Source organism: Myxine glutinosa, chromosome 6 (assembly GCF_964187855.1).
Source record: "Myxine glutinosa chromosome 6, kmMyxGlut1.1, whole genome shotgun sequence".
Classification (NCBI taxonomy): Eukaryota; Metazoa; Chordata; class Myxini; order Myxiniformes; family Myxinidae; genus Myxine; species Myxine glutinosa.
Window position 1 is genome coordinate 106,139,067 of NC_136266.1, and position 20,037 is coordinate 106,159,103.

At 44.4% G+C, this 20,037-nt stretch overlaps 1 protein-coding gene across 1 annotated transcript; it reads right to left on the reverse strand.

The window, feature by feature from the left end:
- Positions 1-1,277: 1,277 nt before the first annotated feature.
- On the reverse strand, positions 1,278-10,971 carry ANKLE1 (ankyrin repeat and LEM domain containing 1). The gene is made up of 4 exons (XM_068119219.2): positions 10,805-10,971; positions 10,570-10,716; positions 10,121-10,313; positions 1,278-1,467 (listed from the first exon to the last, which is right to left on the reverse strand). Exons 1-4 carry the CDS (start codon positions 10,911-10,913, stop codon positions 1,278-1,280), a joined length of 639 nt encoding a protein of 212 aa, XP_067975320.2. The 5' UTR covers positions 10,914-10,971.
- Positions 10,972-20,037: the final 9,066 nt, after the last annotated feature.

A 20,037-nucleotide genomic window follows, 5' to 3' on the forward strand; every position in this document is an offset into this window, starting at 1 on the left:
CTTCTTCTTCTTTCACTGGCAAAGTATTTCGCTCCCAAAAACGTCTGTTTGTGGTTTTGAACTCCAACCCCAGCCCTGTACCTTCACCCGATTATCTACCATTGGAAAGGTAATCATAAATTGACTTTGTTGAAAAATACATTGGCGTGGTTACATATTCTGTTCAAACGCTTGTGAAGATGAGTGGGGAAGAGAGGGGAGACAGGGGAGATGAGGGGATTTGGAGGAAGGATGGAGTTCAAGGGAGCGGGAGGGGACTGAGGGAGGGAGAAGGGAGAGAGAGGGGAGTGGGGAAGAGAGTAGGGGAGGGATTGGGGGAGAGAGTGAAGTAGGGGAGAGAGTAGGGGAGGGAGTGAGGGGAGTGGGGGGGGGGGGGGGGGGGGGAGAGAGAGAGAGAGAGAGTGGGGAGGGAGGAGAGAGGGCAGGGAGGAGAGAGGACAATGAGGAGAGAAAGGAGGGGGATCCTATGCTAGCTTGTCCCCCGTCCCGTCACTTGGGACGGGTACTCTTCCTAGTAAACATAATAATCAGACGAAAAATACAACATAACAAGAACATGGGCAGGGTCTACAAGGGGGGAGAGTGAAGTGTCGTGATGACGAAAAATGCCGTAATATTTTGTCAAAGTACTGCTCAACGGAACGGATAATAAAATATTACCTTTGCTTTTTTGGTAGGACAGTGTGTCGTACCTGACAACCACTGTATAATTATTAGCATATAAAATCAAAAGTCTTTATATTTGAGTCACAACTACCTTGAAAACATTTCAAGGAGTTGTTCACATTAAACATATGCAAAGAGTCATTTAAGGTCCACCTCACAAAGATTCTGCTGGCAAAGAATCCATATTTTCCACGATGACAACTCATGCCTAGATTAAGCCAAAAGTTTATGTTGATAAAAGGAACATGGAGGAGCTTGTACATTTACTACTGTATATGCAAGACAAGGACATCAGTATACAATTGTCAAATAATTGTAGTATGTGGAATTTGAACCTGAGTTTCCAGCATCATAAGCTATGTGTTCAGATGGGAGCACAAAACAGGTCAACCCTTGAGCCCCTGGGGAGGTATGGAGAGGTGAGATGACATGATGTATTTGACACATTCCCGTGGCTGAAGAAATACCAAGATCTTTGGTGAAAAAGTATTTAATATTTATACCTATCTCATCATCATGCGTCCAACTATTTATGTTATCAACAAAAAGCGCAGACACGTGGCAGCAAATCAATCAACGCCGATGGAAATATTGCTGTCAAGAAACAGGAGTCACAACATGGGTACGGTACAGACCTTGAGGCGTGGGCAGCGAAGATGTTCGAGAGCCTGAATGAAGTGCTGGTACGGCCTTGCGCGAGACCCCTTCCCCACATAAAAAATGGCACCCACAAAGGTGGCAAATCCCATGCCTGGTGTACTGCAAGACGCTGAAAGATCGTTGGGCAACCGCTTTGTGACCCTGGAGGAACATTTAGGATTGCAATTATACGTGCCTGAAGGTGAAAATAATTGGGGCCGTTAAAATAAGTAAAGATTTGTATATTTAAAAGAGATTCGCACAACAGCATTCTGAAATTCTGGTAATGTTTCAAACCAAATCTATTATATTGGAAGATTATATGGACCGATTATTTAAAGCCTATGCTGCAGCCAGCTTACCTTTAGGTTCAGTAACTGTTGTTGCCGCCAAGTGTTCATTTTCACTTGCGATCACAGTTGTGAGCTTTTTCCCTTGTAGTGGGGCGGCTTAGCCCAAATATTCAAAAGAATTGTGCATTTTGTGATACAAGCACCAAATTTGGCACAAATGTACATTAATATGTTGCGAACATTTTCAGATATTGGGCCACTTGAAATTCTCTCTTTATGTCCGCCATATTGGATTTCAAAATGGCCGCCACTTGAAATCTACATTTGCTATTATCTCTGGACGTAATGCAGCTATTGACTTGATTCTGGTATCTAAATGTATGTTTTTGGGGGCAAGGAATCCAATGGTACCAATTTCAACTTAATATTATCTATCACAGTCTGTTATATAATTTTATTTGGAAACTATCTAGGCAAATATTGGATTCAACACAATACTTTGAAAAGAATGTCTTAGTTCTGTAAATATAAAAAAAAAATAAACTATACTAAATCACTAGTAACAACTCAGACAAGCTCATATATACTGGCAGTCTAAAATATAAATTCATATCCCATTAGGAAACAAAGTGACCCATTCATTTGTGTTTTTCATATGCATATTTTATGTAACATTACATTCATATTGTCAATAAATACCAAACATGCATAATCCCCTTTTCCTAGACCCTTCAAGCCATCTTTTGTGTTTCTAGAGTACAGAAATTTCTTGTATAGGCTTCCATCTGTCTTGTTTCCTTAACAATGCACTGTAGCATGTCTTTAACAATGTTTACAAACATGACTCCACTACATGTCTTTAATCACAGCCCTGACCCAAATAAAAGAGTAGAGAGGCTGCATGTGTGTTGACCCACATCAACTGTGTTCTTTGTGTGTGGCTGTGTTTAAATCACCTTGTGACTCCACATAAATGAGTTAATTACATACAATCTGGGCTCAGCTAGACAACATTGTGTGGTCAGCAATGAAGACGAGAGTCTGAATTACATGTATGCAAAAGACCTTGTGAACCAGTGAAGCAAATACACGGGTAAGCATGAATTAAATCTAGGGCATGATATAATTTCCATGATGTTTACCTCTACACTCAATGGTGGAAGGAGGTAATGTTTTGATCCCAGCTTGTCTGTATGTCTGTTTGTCTGTTAGTCCACAAAATTCCAGACAAAGCTTGTAGTAGTGGTAGTTGTAGTGGTAGTGGTGATAACAGAAATTGTTATATAGAACTGAACTTATATTATTATTATATGCAGAAAATAACTTCATTTCTATATGCCCTGCAGTGGACAGGTTAATTGGTTTATGCACTGAAGGGGTCACCCTGGTGTGCACTGCTGTGTTCTGCCTCACTGAGTTGTTCAGGTATGATGTACTCAGCACAAGCTTACCTGATACACATGTGTGCTGGCTAAAACCACTTGTCTGGTGGGCACGACAGAGGCAGGTTGTCTAATAGCCAACCTGGTCTTACTTTTTTGGGGTTTATCTGAAATTCTTACTATAAGGCTTTAAATTAGAAATGTTTTATATAAAGTAGTATTTTGAGTGAAGTGTGTATTCCACACTGACAGTTTTGACATGTTCTGAATTTAACACGAAGGCTGTAATTAACAGAACGGGGTATGTCTGGAAAATGTACTGTCCAACCTAATAAGAGTTTAGACTGATTTATATTTAAATCTTGGCTGTGTAAATATTGTAAGAATTTATGAATTCAAATGTTTTGTAAATATTCAATAAATTTGGGAATATTTTTTAACTAAAGAATCTCATGTGATTTTATTTCTCTTCTTGCCTCCGGTATGGGTGAAAATTTAATTCCGCAGAATTGAGCAGAATAATGCCTGCATCAAAGGAGACGGTGGAGCAGTTGGGCTCACTGACAACCCTAGTGCCCTACGTCGCTGGATGGTTGTGGGACCAGAAGTTGCCAGGGTGATCGAAGAATTCCAGGATGGGAACCAACACTGGAGATGGCAAACAGCAGACACACGTCATCATGATCAGACGCCAAGTGTACAGGCCTCATTTGTGAAAGATGTTCGCTCTCTCGTCGGTGTCATAGAGGAGATGGGCAACCCATTCGAGGAGGAGAGTCAGGGTGTAGTCAAACTGGACACAAAGGAGATCGCAGATCCTGCTGCTGTGGAGACCGTGATGAATGCCAAGAGGATTGGCCAAGAGCAGTTCGAGGCTTTCACCAGAGAGTGTCTGTTGGACAGAACAAAGGCAGTGGACGCACCCATTCCTCGTAACAAGCTGAAGGTGTTCAGCACTTCCACTCCAAGAAGCCAGAGCAAAGGTCAGCAACAGCTCGCCTCCATCAAGAATGACCGTGAACTCTTCGCACGCCTGTACATTGGCTGCCAGACGAGGGATGGAAACCTTGAGGAGTTCTTTTGTCACGAGAATCAGGCATGTCCTCCTGCATTGTCTGATGGTGGAAGCCTCTGCACTGGTACCAAGAGTGATCTCCTCACATGCTTGGAAGAAGTCTCTGACGCAAAGACAGAGACTCCTGTCACGACCTGTATTGTGCTTGATGGAGCAGCCATCGTCCAGATGCTGAAGCCGGCTGCATCAAAGACCTTTGAAGAGTATGCACAACAGATCTTCATCCCATATATGTCCACGAAGATGCAAACAGTGTCACGCCTGGATCTGGTCTGGGATACTTACCTTGCTGATTCACTGAAAGGTAGTACACGTGCAAAGCGGGGACAAGGTGTGCGGAGACGTGTGGTGGCTGCCGCAGCCATACCAGGTAACTGGCAGAACTTCCTACGAGTGGACAGCAACAAGACCGAGCTGTTCAGGTTCCTCTCAGCAGCTCTCATGGAATGGTTTGACCAGGAGGACAAGCAACTCGTCATTACTGATGGAGAGGCAGTGCTCAGCAAGCCACTACTGCCAGATCTGACCTCACTCGCCCCATGTAACCATGAAGAGGCTGACAGTCGGATGTTGCTGCATGCATCTCACGCAGTCCAGCATGGACACCATGCAATACTCATCCGGACTGTAGACACCGATGTTGTGGTGCTGGCAGTGTCCCTGGCACAGGAGTTGCAACCAGAAGACAAACTGTGGCTGGCATTCGGAACAGGCCAGTTTCCGATACCTAGCAGCACACGAAATAGCAGCTGGATTGGGACGAGAGAAGGCTCGTGCACTGCCAATGTTCCACGCTCTAACTGGATGCGACACTGTGTCTAGTTTTCATAGACATGGCAAGAACACTGCGTGGGCAGTCTGGACGGTACTGCCAGAACTCACTGAGGCGCTGCTGCTGCTGTCCTCTGCACCTCGTGACATACCAGACGATGCAATGCGCATCATCGAGAGGTTCGTGATCCTGTTGTATGATCGAACCAGCAAATGCACAGACATTGACAAGGCCAGGAGGAAACTCTTCGCAAGGAAGAACAATGTGCAGCTCATCCCTCCAACGAAGGCAGCTCTGGAGGAACATGTCAAGAGGGCAGTGTATCAAGGTGGACATGTGTGGGGTCAGATACTGCTGCCAGCACCAGAGCTCCCTCCACCAACCAACTGGGGTTGGTCAAGGACTGGAGAAGGACAGTACACACCTTACTGGACCAGGCTAACTGAGGCAGCTCACAGCTGCATTGAGCTGGTTTCTTGCAAGTGCAAGAAAGGGTGTGTGAGGCGCTGCAAGTGCAAAAAGGCTGCCCTTCAGTGCACAGCCCTCTGTGTGTGTGAAGGGGACTGCACATGACGATGAGTCAACAACATACATGTACTTGTGGCAATGCTGAACTTGTTAACATGACACTGTTTATGTACACATATCTTCAGTACCGGTATATACCTAGCCTCAGATACCAGTACACCTAGCCTCAAATACTAGACCATGTAGCATGTCAGTATTATACCTAAGACATTTACAGAACTAAGACATTCTTTTCAAAGTATTGTGTTGAATCCAATATTTGCCTAGATAATTTCCAAATAAAATTATATAACAGACTGTGATAGATAATATTAAGTTGAAATTGGTACCATTGGATTCCTTGCCCCCAAAAACATACATTTAGATACCAGAATCAAGTCAATAGCTGCATTACGTCCAGAGATAATAGCAAATGTAGATTTCAAGTGGCGGCCATTTTGAAATCCAATATGGCGGACATAAAGAGAGAATTTCAAGTGGCCCAATATCTGAAAATGTTCGCAACATATTAATGTACATTTGTGCCAAATTTGGTGCTTGTATCACAAAATGCACAACAGGTTTGCTATGCTGCTACACTATTGGGGGGAAAAGCTTCCGCTAAACTCATTTGTCAAGCGCTTCATTTTGTTTGTCAATGTAAGATGGGTGCTATAGTACTCAAACTAAACTTGACGCCAATCTTCCACGTCTGCTTTGTACTCGAACTAAACTTGATGAAAACAGCAAAAATAAAAATCAAAAACATGTAAAATGTATTAATTGGTGTTCTCCATATTAGGCCTCAAGCTGAGGCCTGAAATAGTGCCAAAAAAATGAGTTTCGTTCCGAACTCGTGGGACTACGATTTCTATGCATTTTTTTATTGCATATAACATGCCTGACCTTGTGTTAAAAGTTTAACTCTGAAATCCTGCCAGTTTCCGTGAACGACCACGTCAAACTAGGTCATGTAGAGTCAAAAAGGTGGATTTTTAGCTCCGGTGCCGACTTTGCGGCGTGGTATCTCCGTCAGTACATATAATTCAGCCTAGGAATTTTTGCTAGGCACAGACCTCCCATGGTTCTGTGGCCCTGTCAGTTTTGAAGGCTCTTACTTACGCACGCATCATACAGCGGAAATGTAAAAAATGTACTTTTGTCGTACGTACGTACTGTAAAATTCAATGAATTTCTCCGAAATTAACCCAAAATATTTCCGAAACCATCGGAGATATCCTCTCGAAAATGGGTAAGCTTGGCATATGGAAGGGATACTGCTTATTGACGACGTTTCGTGGTTGTCTGGAAAACAACGGATGAAGGGGGCGACACTAAAAATGCCTCCAGATGCATAAGGGGACCGCATGATGACCAGGGATAGCATAGTGAATGTAGAGTAGGGAAGCTTGGTATTATGGTCGGCGGTATGAATCCGATGAATACATGATAATCCATTGATACAATAAGTATCAATCCATAGATAATAATAAGGCACACACCTGAAGTAAATCGCATGATAGTTTATTCACCGTCGTGTCAATACGCAAAGATACAGGCTTCGATGTATGCGAAAATTCTGAATGTCCACGGGCTCAAGTAGCACAAATCTTTTTAAAATTTCAATGCAATCGGATGAAAATTGAGGATTTTAGAAATTCGACAAAGTTGGTGAACTTTGGCCTATGTTGACCTATTGACCTTTTGATCCCAAAAACAATAAGCTTCTTGCTTATGATCAACTCTACCATTTGGTGAAATTTCGTGAAGATCGGTTGAAAATTGTGACCTGTAGGCGCCTGACTGACAGACAGACAGACAAACAGAGACAGACAGACAGACAAACAAACAGACAGACAAACAGACAGCCAGAAAAACAGACAGACAGACAAACAGACAGAATAACGCACAAGATCAAGCAATATACTTGAAAAATATCAGGTAGAATTAATCAGCAATTATTTAGCTCAGGTAGAACAGCAAGGTGATCGTGAGTATTTTATTATTAAAATTAGTATACAGTGCACGTTTTTATGCCTCCGCAGGACGGTTGTCCGTCCGGTTGTCGGTCCGTACCAGACTTTCGTTTCCAGAATAACCGCTTATGGGATTGGCGTATTGGTATGAACTGTAATAATTGGTATGATAACAAAATTGGTATGAACTGTAATGCAAAGATGAACTGGTTCGATTTTGGGTTTAAAAGGTCAAAGGGACCATGGTCATGTGGCCTTTAATTTAAAATCTTGGTTACCACAACTTGTGGACGAGAGAAGGGATTTCAATCAAGCTTGACAGTCAATATCGCAGATGCTTCTTCATGGTGGTCGAACCCTTCCCCCTCCTCCCCCCAATGCAATTCTGGGGCAAAATCTTCCCCATTCTGTCCTGCTGCCCGGATTCGTCAGGTAAGCGCTTTATTAGGGTCAGAGTGCCGATTGGTCCCCATGGACCGTCCCTTTCCCTCTTGTCCCTGTTTCTCTCTTTCTCCAATTCTGACGTGGCCCTGACTTCGTGAAGGTGGGTCACACCATCCTCGATGTGGGGGATCTCTGGGTCGTTTCTGGGAGATCAATCCGCTGTCTTTGTGTCACGGGCTTGTTCAAGAGAACTGTCCGAAGTGATACAACAACAACCAAATTTGACACCACAATGGCCTGCTGTGCAAAGATGGACAGATTAAATTTTTGGGTGTAACAGGACATGTGCCCTTTGAAAATATTTTTGCAGATCATAACTCGAGTTTGAAACATCTGAGGTTTTACCTCTGTCATGTGACCTTTAATCGAGATCAAACGTAAACAGTGGGTTGACATCGAACGCAGGCGGACGCATATTCAATATCACCCACCGATGCAGACATTGTACAACAGAGCTCGTTTCGTCCCACCCTGCACAATAACTTGGGGTATAATTAGCAGTATAGGTAGATCCTAGACTCGTGGAGGTAGATCCTAGACTCGTGGAGGTAGATCCTAGACTCGTGGAGGTAGATCCTAGACTCGTGGAGGTAGATCCTAGACTCGTGGAGGTAGATCCTAGACTCGTGGAGGTAGATCCTAGACTCGTGGAGGTAGATCCTAGACTCGTGGAGGTAAATCCTAGACTCGTGGAGGTAGATCCTAGACTCGTGGAGGTAGATCCTAGACTCGTGGAGGTAGATCCTAGACTTGTGGAGGTAGATCCTAGACTCGTGGAGGTAGATCCTAGACTCGTGGAGGTAGATCCTAGACTCGTGGAGGTAGATCCTAGACTCGTGGAGGTAGATCCTAGACCCGTGGAAGTAGATCCTAGACCCGTGGAGGTAGATCCTAGACTCGTGGAGGTAGATCATAGACTCGTGGAGGTAGATCATAGACTCGTGGAGGTGTATCATAGACTCGTGGAGGTGTATCGTAGACTCATGGAGGTAGATCCTAGACTCGTGGAAGTGTTGGTGAACTCGACGTTGACCAGATGCTGGTGTCTGTTGGCAAGATTGTGACACTCACCGTCCAATTGCAGCCACGTCTGCAGGCATTCACGATATTTACTCCATCTAAGAGGCGTAAACGGCGAAGTTATGTCATTCTGGAACTCACTACCGCAAACCATCAGAGACTCCTCCTCACTCACCACATTCAAATCATCACTCAAGACCCACCTGTTCAACACCGCATTCAACCCCTGATCGTCTCTTCTCCTTCTCCTTGCTTTCTGTTTGGTTTTTAAATTATGTATTTTTGTCTCCTTTGTCTTTGTTTTATGTACCATGTTAAAGCGTCTTTGGGTTTCTTGAAAAGCGCTATACAAAATAAATGTATTATTATTATTATTATTATTATTATTCACGACGTGTTCAAAGTGCATGAAGCACTTTAAACGCGATTTTCCTGAGGCCATGACTAAACATTCAGCACGACATGGGCGCCACCATTTTGTATGTCATGTGACCCAAGCAAGTGATCTGATAGGCCTAGATTCAAAATTAGTACCTTCAATGCAAGACAAAGTAGTGCGACATAAACGCGTGGAAAACTTTCAAACTGGCAGGATCTGTTAGTTAAACTTTTTGTATGTGCTACAACTCGGCACGTACTCAGATTACCAGTGATTATTTTTTAGTCTCTCTGACCTCGGAACGGGATTGAACGATACACGGTGTCAGCTTGAGGCCTATATTAATATAATAAAGGTTTGTTGAAAATTTGATGACAAAAGCTAAAATGTAGAAAAAAAAAGAATCATGGAAGCGATTAGTAAATAAAATAAATAAATTAATCCGTCATCTCGCACAGCGCTCCAGACCAATAACACCTATTTATAGTTACTGTGACTTTGACCCCAATTATTAATGGTGTTCTCCATATTCATACAATAAGGTTTTGCTGATCATTGCATGTCAAAAGCTCAAATGGTAAAAAAAATGTACGCTCTTGACACAAACACACAGACACATGATTGCAAAATCCTGGGTGAGTTCCTTTGAAGTGCTTGCTTGAGCACTGTGAATCAAGCAAGCTGCTTGGCAAGCTGTAATCAACCTGCTTGCTAATGGACACACCCTCTTTCCCCCACCCTTCACTCTCTCCCCCTTAGGTAGTTTGTGAACCTGCTGCCCTCTGTTGGCAAGCTCCACCATAAGCCAAGCTTACTTAAAAATAAATAAAATAAATGAAAACTGTGCTGGTTTGCAGTCCTCTCAATTTACTAACACGTACCAACAAAGTTTTTGATACAAAAAAGGCAATTCCAAAACTACAACGCACAAGCAATACCCACTCAATACGTGGTACCAAAATATTACCTTGGGTCAAGTAAGAGATAATTGAAGCAGCATTTTGCCTGACCCCCGCGCCGTGCCTTTGCAAATACACTCAATGGCGTGTCAAATTCTTGTGCCAACGCATCATCCCGTAAACGACAGTCAGGCACAGTACCATAGTGCAGGGCTCGTGCCAGCTCCTTGCTGATTTGGACTGCATTACTACGAGCACTTGCTGAAAGAAGAGCACAGAATCACAGCCATCTGCTTTTGATACTACTCTTTACCACGACCAGCCATGACAGCACCAGCAAATGAAATCAGCTCACCTTACAATGTCCTGCATCACTGTTGCCCATTAACATGACAATCTAAGCAAGCTGAGAATGAATAAATTCATAAAACATTGCATCAAGAACAATCCACTTGGCTTATTTAACTAGTTCATGTCATAAGGGACATCATCAAGTATATTTAATGCGAAGAAATACCTTGAGGATTAGTTTTCTGAGATTGCGTCCTGACACGTCCGCGGCGGGCCTGGCGAAGCACAATGTCACGGGTAGATGGCAACAAGGGCACATGGATTTGCGAAGGTAGTTCAGGATTGCACGCCTTTCTTGCTGGGAGCTGACAATCTAAGAGAATAAGGAAACTAAACTCCTGCCTGGTTAAGTCAGGGTGATTATTGAGATTGTGTGCAAATGACAGTATGTTAACACTTACCAAACTGGGTACGTTTGGAAATGGTTCTCCAGTCATAAGTTATTGTGTTTTCAAGGAGGTTGTCATCATCATTTTGGCAATCATCCTCGGCAGTTGTAGAAATGCTCATGCGCGAGACACCGATTGGGAGACAACGTCTCTCCACCAGTGTCTGAATCCTGGAACTTTCATGGCTGGTAGTTATGGAGATGAAATGACAAACGGCAGGAATTCATGTTTTTGGTGTCAATCAAAATTAAATATCACTGCACGAAATTAAAAATAAACTTTAAAAGCACTATTTACAAGCTTGGTTTTCTTAAAGGATAAATAATGAAATACATTATGTAATAAAAGAGATGTTCAAAGACAAATAATACAAGAAGACGTCATGCAGAGCAACGATACTTGCAAAATACACCCCTCCCCAAAATAAAAAGTTGACAAGGATACATCAAATTGGCCATTTCATTAAGATTATAATTTATGACGGGTCAACGGGTCAATCGGATTAAAATTGATGATTTTTCAAATGAAAATTGATAAAGTTTGACCTTGAGTTGACCTTTGCCCTCAAAAATAGTTGATGTCCCAATTCAGTGATGCACTATGTAATTGCTCTTTAATTAAGTTAATAGGATGAAAAGTGATGATTTTTCAGATAAAAATAGATGATTTTGGAAGTTTGACCTTGAGTTGACCTTTGACCGTTTGACCTTAAAAATAGTTGGTTTCCCAATTCAGTGAGGCACTATGCAAATGCTGTTTGATTTTCAAGTCAATAAGATGAAAAACAGCAATTTTAGAAATTTGACCTCAAGATGACCTTTGACCTTTGACGTCAAAATCAATAGGCTTCTTCCTTATGACCAATTCTACCATCTGGTGAAGTTTTGTGAAAATTGGTTTAAAATCGTGACCTGTAGACGATTGCCAGACAAACAGACAGACAGACAGACAGACAGACAGAATAACGCACAAGACCAACTAATATACTTGAAAAATCTTTGATTTTGCAAGGAATAAAGTATTGGCAGTGTAGAAAGTGTTTGATGATGAAGCAAAGCAACCTCTACCTTTCTTCCTCAACATCATCTTCATAAAGAAATTCCAGCACTTTTGAATTTCTTGAATCCATCAACGGTCGTCCACCCGGAGAAAGAGATGCATCGCCCATCCAAGATTCATCAATAAAATTTACTCCAAATTTCTTTCTCGTCCTCAACAAACCTGTGGGAACGCTCTTTGCACTTGGAGAATTGATCAAACCTACTGCCTTGTCCTTTGCCTTCCAAGTCTGGACAGGCTCCCCATATCTTTCACGATTACGCTCACCCTTTTTCTGGAAGCCAAATCCAACGTTTCTCTCGTGTACAGATCCTTTGCGTATGTTTAATAATTTATCATTGCAGCTCATGCAATCCACAAAAGTTGTGTTTGAAGAATCAACAAAATTTTCTTGTGATTGTTCAGCATGGGGACGACTAGCAGAGTCTAAATTGCAAGCCTGGTTCACACAGGAGGAAGAGTTGTCTGAACGAATGGTATGGGAACCATCTGAACGGCCGGTGCAGGAGGAGGAGGAGGATGAGGAGCCATCGGAACGGCCGTTACAGGAGGCTGAGCCATCTGAATGACCGGTACAAGAGGAGGAAAAGCCATCCGAACGGTCGGTACAGGAGGAGCCGATCGAATGACTGGTACAGGAGGAGCCGTCCGAACGGCTGGTACAGGAGTAGCCGTCTGAACGGCCGATACAGGAGGAGCCGTCCGAACGTCTGGTACAGGAGGAGCCGTCCGAACGGCTGACACAGGAGGAGCCGTCCGAATGGCTGGTACAGGAGTAGCCATCCGAACGGCTGATACAGGAGGAGCCGTCCGAATGGCTGATACAGGAAGAGCCATCCGAACGGCTGATACAGGAGGAGCCGTCCGAATGGCTGGTACAGGAGGAGCCGTCCGAACGGCTGGTACAGGAGGAGGACGGGTCACCTGAAGAGATCGCGGAATAGGAGTAAGAGTCATCCAATGGGCCTGCACATGAGGAAACATTTGAACAGCTGCCTCCAGAGCTGCAATCCTTTTTTATATCTGAATGCAGGTTGGGATGAATGAGAGAGAAACGGCAGTGCCTAATGGATTCCTTTTTTGGTTGCAGCAGCAAGACGTCTTCATCATCATCATCCTTTTCATCAAATTTTAACCTTGCTTGCAGTTCTTCGCTGGGACCTAGAGTCTGAAAGTCAATTTTATGGTTTATACTGTGCCATTTATTGCCTGATGTATTCACCTTCAGCTGCATGAGATCAACAGCTAGTTGGCTTGACAGAGCATCAGTATCAGAGCTTAAATAAGAAAGCTTTTCATCAAATGACATTTTCTCAACAGGATTGCACATCAGTTTGTGAGGTCCATCAGCATTGACCAAAGGAACAGTTCCTGTGAAATTAGCAATATTTCTGGCTCGTGCAGCATCACAACCGGACGCAATGGAAGAAGTCAGCAAAGGACTTTCATTTTTACGTTGCATTAAAGAACTTGTGCGAAGCATTGCTCCAGAGGTTGAGGGTGAAGAATCCTCAGTGGTATTACACATTCCCCGTTTAACTTTTCGTCGCAATGTCACGTTTGGAGAGTAGATCGATGCACCTTGAGCATGAAGGGTCGTTTCAGGAGTTTGCTCCTCCGTATCACGATCACGTAACTGACCAGGACGGGATGGCAGGCTCACATTTTCAGTGTTAGCAAAGACTTCAGCGATTCTCTCCTCGACAACCACATCCTGCTTTCCCATTCCTAACAAGCCTATGGATCCAAAAATTGGTTGTGTGGAATCATGTAAATGATCAGAAAGTTCTGCCAAATCATCAGGTATGTTTGAGACGAGGTTAGGTTGAGTGTTTCGGGAGAGAAAAAGATCTAGGGGTTGTGTGTCTCCAAGCTCATCACTTTCTTCATCACTTTCGCTCTTCACTTTCGTTACAGATTGATCTTTCACTTCTCTCTGACGTCTTACAAGTATAGGTGCTGGGATACTATATTCGCAATCTTCACAACAAGGCAATACCTTTCCAGAACTACCTGAACATGAATAATCTGTGCCACTGCTAACCTCAGAGAGGCATTTGCAAGGTACCAGGTATGAAGGATCACAAGGAAGGTGAACAGACAATACAGGACCAGGAAGGGAAGATGCATCTTTAGATGGATCACCACATCTTCCAGAGTTCTCAACAATCGCTGCGTCTTCCAGAGTTTCATACAGCGTTGCATTGTGATCCCTGAAGGACACCCAAGGTGCATTTAATCCAGCAGAATTGTAGTTGGTTTCACATAAAACATCAACATCACCTTGACGACTCCTTTCCATCAAAGACTGTGATCCGTGACTTCCGGCCATTTCACAGGATACAGAATATTCACTTTTGCTACATCTGCTTCTCAAATCCTCAGGTCCACCCATCGTAGGAATGTCATTAAAGTTTATTTTACCTTCTTCTGTGGTAAGTGTGGAAAAATAAAAAACGCTGCCCTTAGATGAAGAAGAACTCTTGCTCAAGTTACTTTCTGTTGAACAAGATTCAGAACCTTTTTCCAGATTTTCCCATTCATGCTGAGTATCGTAATCATCACAATCATAATCATAATCAGAGCATGCTGGCAAAAATGGAATCGTTTCATCCAGACCAGAGCAGGACCTCGATTTTCGTGGAAAAACTCTGATATGATCCGGCGATGTCATGTCAAAACAGAACCGTCTGTTCAACATGTCGGCGGTGTCAGCATGGGACGATAGATTGCAGCCAAAGCCCATGCGGTCACTCACGGAGCCATTGCTACGAGCATTTGATGAAACGTATGTGCAGTTACTGTTTGACACCTCTCGCCATGGTGGGTAGTATCTGCTATCGCCATTACTTGGGGCATTGTCGCTCTGCTCATTCCACATAGTCCTCAAATCCTGCACAGAAAACAAAAGAGCAGATTCTTGTCAGTCTCAAACACATTGTCGAATGTCAGCCCAAAAATCAGTGAATTCCATCAACACACATTGTACCTGCAAGTCCTGCAATGATGGGGGTGATGATGCAGCAAATCAAGGGGTCATTTACTAAATATGTATGCAAAATGGGTAGAATTTTAACCACCCACCCCACATTTCCACATACATTTCCCCCTTCCTCTTCTCCCCCATTCCTTTGATTTTTCTCTACTATCCTCCCAAGTTTCTAGAGTGCAAATCAATTACTAATGCACACCAAGTTTGTTTTCTTTTCTGTACTGGTATTTTTACGTTTTGTTTTGTTAAAGCAGCTCACTTGTTTCCCCATGCACAAGCAGTGATTGGCATACAGAAACATTCACAGATTTTTGTTGTTGTGGTTCGTATATCCATTACTGGGCTGGGGGGATAGCCTTAAGATACGCACACTCACCTATAAACTGTCTAACATGGGTTTAAATCCCGACTGTCTATAAACTGTCATCTTGGTGTTCAGCAGGCAGGGAGAAGGAACAACGGGTGTGCTGTCCCTCGGATGGACGTTATTTAAACTGGGTGTCCCATCCGTTGGCATTAATTGGTGAACGTTAAAGATCCAACGGTGTCCTTCACGAAGAGCAGGTGGGCTATCGCCGGCACCCTGAACAGATTCCTGCTCCAACCTACAGGAGGGGCTACATCACATACCCCAGCGATGATGCAAAGCAGCAGGCACGTGCTGCACACAAAATCAAAGGAGATGTTCTCTTACCACACCTCTTAAACAAACACTTGGAATATGTCTTTCAATTCTGACAAATCTCACACTCTCTCTTCTGAAAGGACCATCTGGTAAACCCATCCACCCTCTCTCCCCCCCCCCCCCTCCCTTCCTCCCCATCTCTTTTCTTAACAATTCTCTTGAAGATGCTCAGTGACTCAAACTTTTGGGTCTCACTCTCAACCATGATCTGTCTTGGGCAAACTACATACTTAAGTTGACCAACAAAGCCAGTAACGACTTGGTATTCTCCATCGTACAAAGTCCTTCCTTGGCACACCTGAACTCTTCTCTAGCTACAACGCCTTCATCTGCAGCTTGATGGAGTATTGCTCTCACCTCTGGAGTGGCTCCCCTGCCTCCCACCGTGCTCAGCATGATGGCGTGAAAACCAAGGCCTTCAAGATCATTGAAATCTCCCCACGATAACGCTGAATGTATGGGCCTATAACTTTCTCATCGCAGTTAGGTCGATGTTCTACCGCGTCCTTTCTTGTCATGTGCCCTCTGATCTTTCCGTGCTCAGTATTTCTACTGTTAACCCTGATGCTGGTGTGTCCCCCCTCTCTATTTCTACTGTTAACCCTGATGTTGTTGTACTCTCCCTTCTATTGCTACTGTTAACCCTGATGTTGGTGTGCTCTCCCCTCTCTATTTCTACTGTTAACCCTGATGCTGGTGTGTCCCCTCTCTATTTCTACTGTTAACCCTGATGTTGTTGTACTCTCCCTTCTATTGCTACTGTTAACCCTGATGTTGGTGTGCTCTCCCCTCTCTATTTCTACTGTTAACCCTGATGTTGGTGTGCTCTCCCCTCTATTTCTACTGTTAACCCTGATGTTGTTGTACTCTCCCTTCTATTGCTACTGTTAACCCTGATGTTGGTGTGCTCTCCCCTCTCTATTTCTACTGTTAACCCTGATGCTGGTGTGTCCCCTCTCTATTTCTACTGTTAACCCTGATGTTGGTGTGCTCTCCCCTCTATTTCAACTGTTAACCCTGATGTTGGTGTGCTCTCCCCTCTATTTCTACTGTTAACCCTGATGCTGGTGTGTCCCCTCTCTATTTCTACTGTTAACCCTGATGTTGTTGTACTCTCCCTTCTATTGCTACTGTTAACCCTGATGTTGGTGTGCTCTCCCCTCTATTTCAACTGTTAACCTTGATGTTGGTGTGCTCTCCCCTCTATTTCTACTGTTAACCCTGATGCTGGTGTGTCCCCTCTCTATTTCTACTGTTAACCCTGATGCTGGTGTGTCCCCTCTCTATTTCTACTGTTAACCCTGATGTTGTTGTACTCTCCCTTCTATTTCTACTGTTAACCCTGATGTTGTTGTACTCTCCCTTCTATTGCTACTGTTAACCTTGATGTTGGTGTATTTCCCTGCACCCTCTCTTTCTCCTGTTCTGTCCTGATCCGTTGTATGTTGTAGCTCCTCCACAAGCCTCGACTCTGTGAATGAATGAATGATCGTTTTAAGGCCATTTTTTCCTCGCTAGAGCGGGGGTTAGCCAAGCCTCGACTCTGTATACAAAAAAAAGTGTCTGCCAGACTGATGGTTTGTTTCCCCGCTTTCCACGATGTTCCAACTGTTCCGTTCTCTCTTCCACGAGCTTCGACATTGGATACAAAAAAAAGGTTTGATGAAAAAATGGCGAAAGAGACGTTGTTGCCAAGTATTTGAGGAATTGCACATCAAAAAGCCTCTAGAGCCGGGGCTCTTAACCTGGGGTCCATGGGGTTTGTGTTGGGTTCATGGAAAATTTAATATATAAAATATGAAATATATCGTTCGACTCAGGGGGGCCTGATATGACAATCATGGATGATGGGGAGAAGTCAAAAGTATTTCTGGACAAGTCCCTCTGGAAAAAATCATTTGGAGAAGGACAATTGTGCAAATTTTTCAAGGGTGGAAGGGCTCCTGGCACACAAAGAGACTGATAACCGTGCCAAATCACATGAGTGTAGTTTTGACTCATTTGACAACCCTGAAACATTAATTTCAAATTTATTTTGGCTCAGAAGAGCTGAAGCCTGCTGCATGGATTTGTAATCCATTCCTCATTGACCTGGACAGCGTCGATGATACTGATATGGCAAAGGATGATTTTATTGACTTCCTAGCTTAGGAAATGGTTAAAAATGAGTTCCAGACAGAAGAGTTCTGGTGCTCAAAAAACAAAACAAAAAAACAACACCTTTAGAGGACATTTTTCCCCGCAAAGCGGGGGTTGGCCTTTTTTCGGGCACCGTGGTTGTTGTCGTTTTTGTTGGTCCCCTTTTTGAAGCAATGTTTTTACGGCCGGATGCCCTTCCTGCCGCCAACCCTTTTTGTGGCCTTTTACGACAAACAGGGAATTACCAGTGAACTGGTACTCAATTAGCCGACCTCGGAAGGATGACAGGTTGAGTCAACCCCCCTGGCGTTAATTCAGCGATCGACCGGGATTCGAACCCAGGATCCTAGGATCCTAAGCTGGCACCCTAGCCACTAGCCAAACATCAGGCTGGTTGATATTGGTGCTCAATGATGGAGGGATATCCTGTTCTTGCCAAGCGGGCTGGCTCTGCAGTCTCACATCCAGTTCGCAACAAGTTACTTGTGTGAAGCAGGGTTTTCAACATTGCTGTCTATCAAAAGTAAGTCCCGAAACTGGTTGGTGATATGCGTTTCGCTTTATCAAAGACAGCCCTATGGTTTCATGTCCTGGTTGCTTTGAAGCAGCAGCAACCATCCCATCAAGCCCTACGCCAGTTTTCTATACTAATTCTTTGCTCCACCGAATTTGATTTGCATCCTGGTGAGCCAGAATAAAGTTTTTGAAAATAACAATCTTGAATACATGTTTTTTCCCTCTAATTTGTTACTAGAGCCTTGTGAAAATATATTATTTAATGGGGTGTGGGTCCATGGGTAATACTTGAGGATCTAGGGAGGGGGGTCCATAGTTTCAAAAAGGTTAAGAGCCACTGATTTAGAGTTTAGACCTTTCATGGTCTTTACAAGGCTCTGCTGGGAAAGAAAACGTGCAGCGAGAAGGTACGAATGCCTTTCCCCAAAATGCTTGATTAGATAGCCAGGTGTGGGGGGTAAGGGGATGGGTGGAGCGGGGGGGTAAGCGGGTAAGGGGATGGGTGGGGAGGGGGGTAAGTGGGTAAGGGGATGGGTGGGGAGGGGGGTAAGGGGATGGGTGGGGAGGGGGGTAAGGGGATGGGTGGGGAGGGGGGTAAGGGGGTGGGTGGGGAGGGAGGAAAGGGGGTGGGTGGGGAGGGGGGAAAGGGGGTGGGTGGGGAGTGGGATAAGGAGGTGGGTGGGGAGGGGGGTAAGGAGGTGGGTGGGGAGGGGGGGTAAGGAGGTGGGTGGGGAGGGGGGTAAGGAGGTGGGTGGGGAGGGGGGTAAGGGGTGGGTGGGGAGGGGGGGTAATGGGTGGGTGGGGAGGGGGGTAAGGGGTGGGTTGGGAGGGGGGTAAGGGGTGGGTGGGGAGGGGGTAAGGGGTGGGTGGGGAGGGGGTAAGGGGTGGGTGGGGAGGGGGTAAGGGGTGGGTGGGGAGGGGGTGAGGGGGGGGGGTAAAGGGGTTGGTGAGGGAAGTAAGGTGGTGGGTGGGGGAAGTAAGGTGGTGGGTGGGGGAAGTAAGGTGGTGGGTGGGGGAAGTAAGGTGGGTGGGTGTGGGGGGGGGGGGATAAGGCGGTGGTGGATGGGAGAGGGGAGGGGGTGGGGGCCACGCCCACAGAAAATGATGCAACCAGCAGCCACACGAACCACTAGGCACTACCTCCGATTAGATTAGCTATAAATCAAAGGGAAACCTGCATGGAGGTGTTGATCAACATTGGAGAGTCAATATTCCATCTGAAACGAGGCAGAGAGTAACTTGGATGTTTACAAAAGGCTCTGCTCCTCTCCCATTGGCTCCTGGCTGAAACTGGAGGTCACTGACGAAAAGTTGAACTCGAGAAAGCTATCTCAGTTATAACTGACATTCAAAGACCTGGCAGTCTTTTGGTCAACTATAGTCAATACTACCTTATCGGTTACAACTCTATTCCCGTATAATTTTACTTATCACTCAAAACTGACGTGTGTTGTCACGCACAATCGTATCAGACCAGTTAGAACTCACATTGCCAACTTGTCGGGACGAGGACGACTAAAAAAAGGAAAAGGCTGCACACATTTGAACAACTCGACTCGCAAAATGTGTCGATATCGAGAGTGCGGACACGAAACTGACGATATGACGAAACGCGTAGTTTAATTCCCGCGCCACGTTCACCACTTCCAATGGATTTCTTGTTTGGGGTTAGAGGTTGCATTGGTAATTTCGTAGTTAACTAATGATTTATATTTTAAGACTAAAACGATTATTAAACAGGAATAAAAGTTACGTCTTTTTTTTGATCCGCAGATTTCGGGAAATAATCATGACAGCGTTTCGAACGTAAACATTTCGGGGCCCTGTTGCTAACTGAACGCCATGGCCACTTTC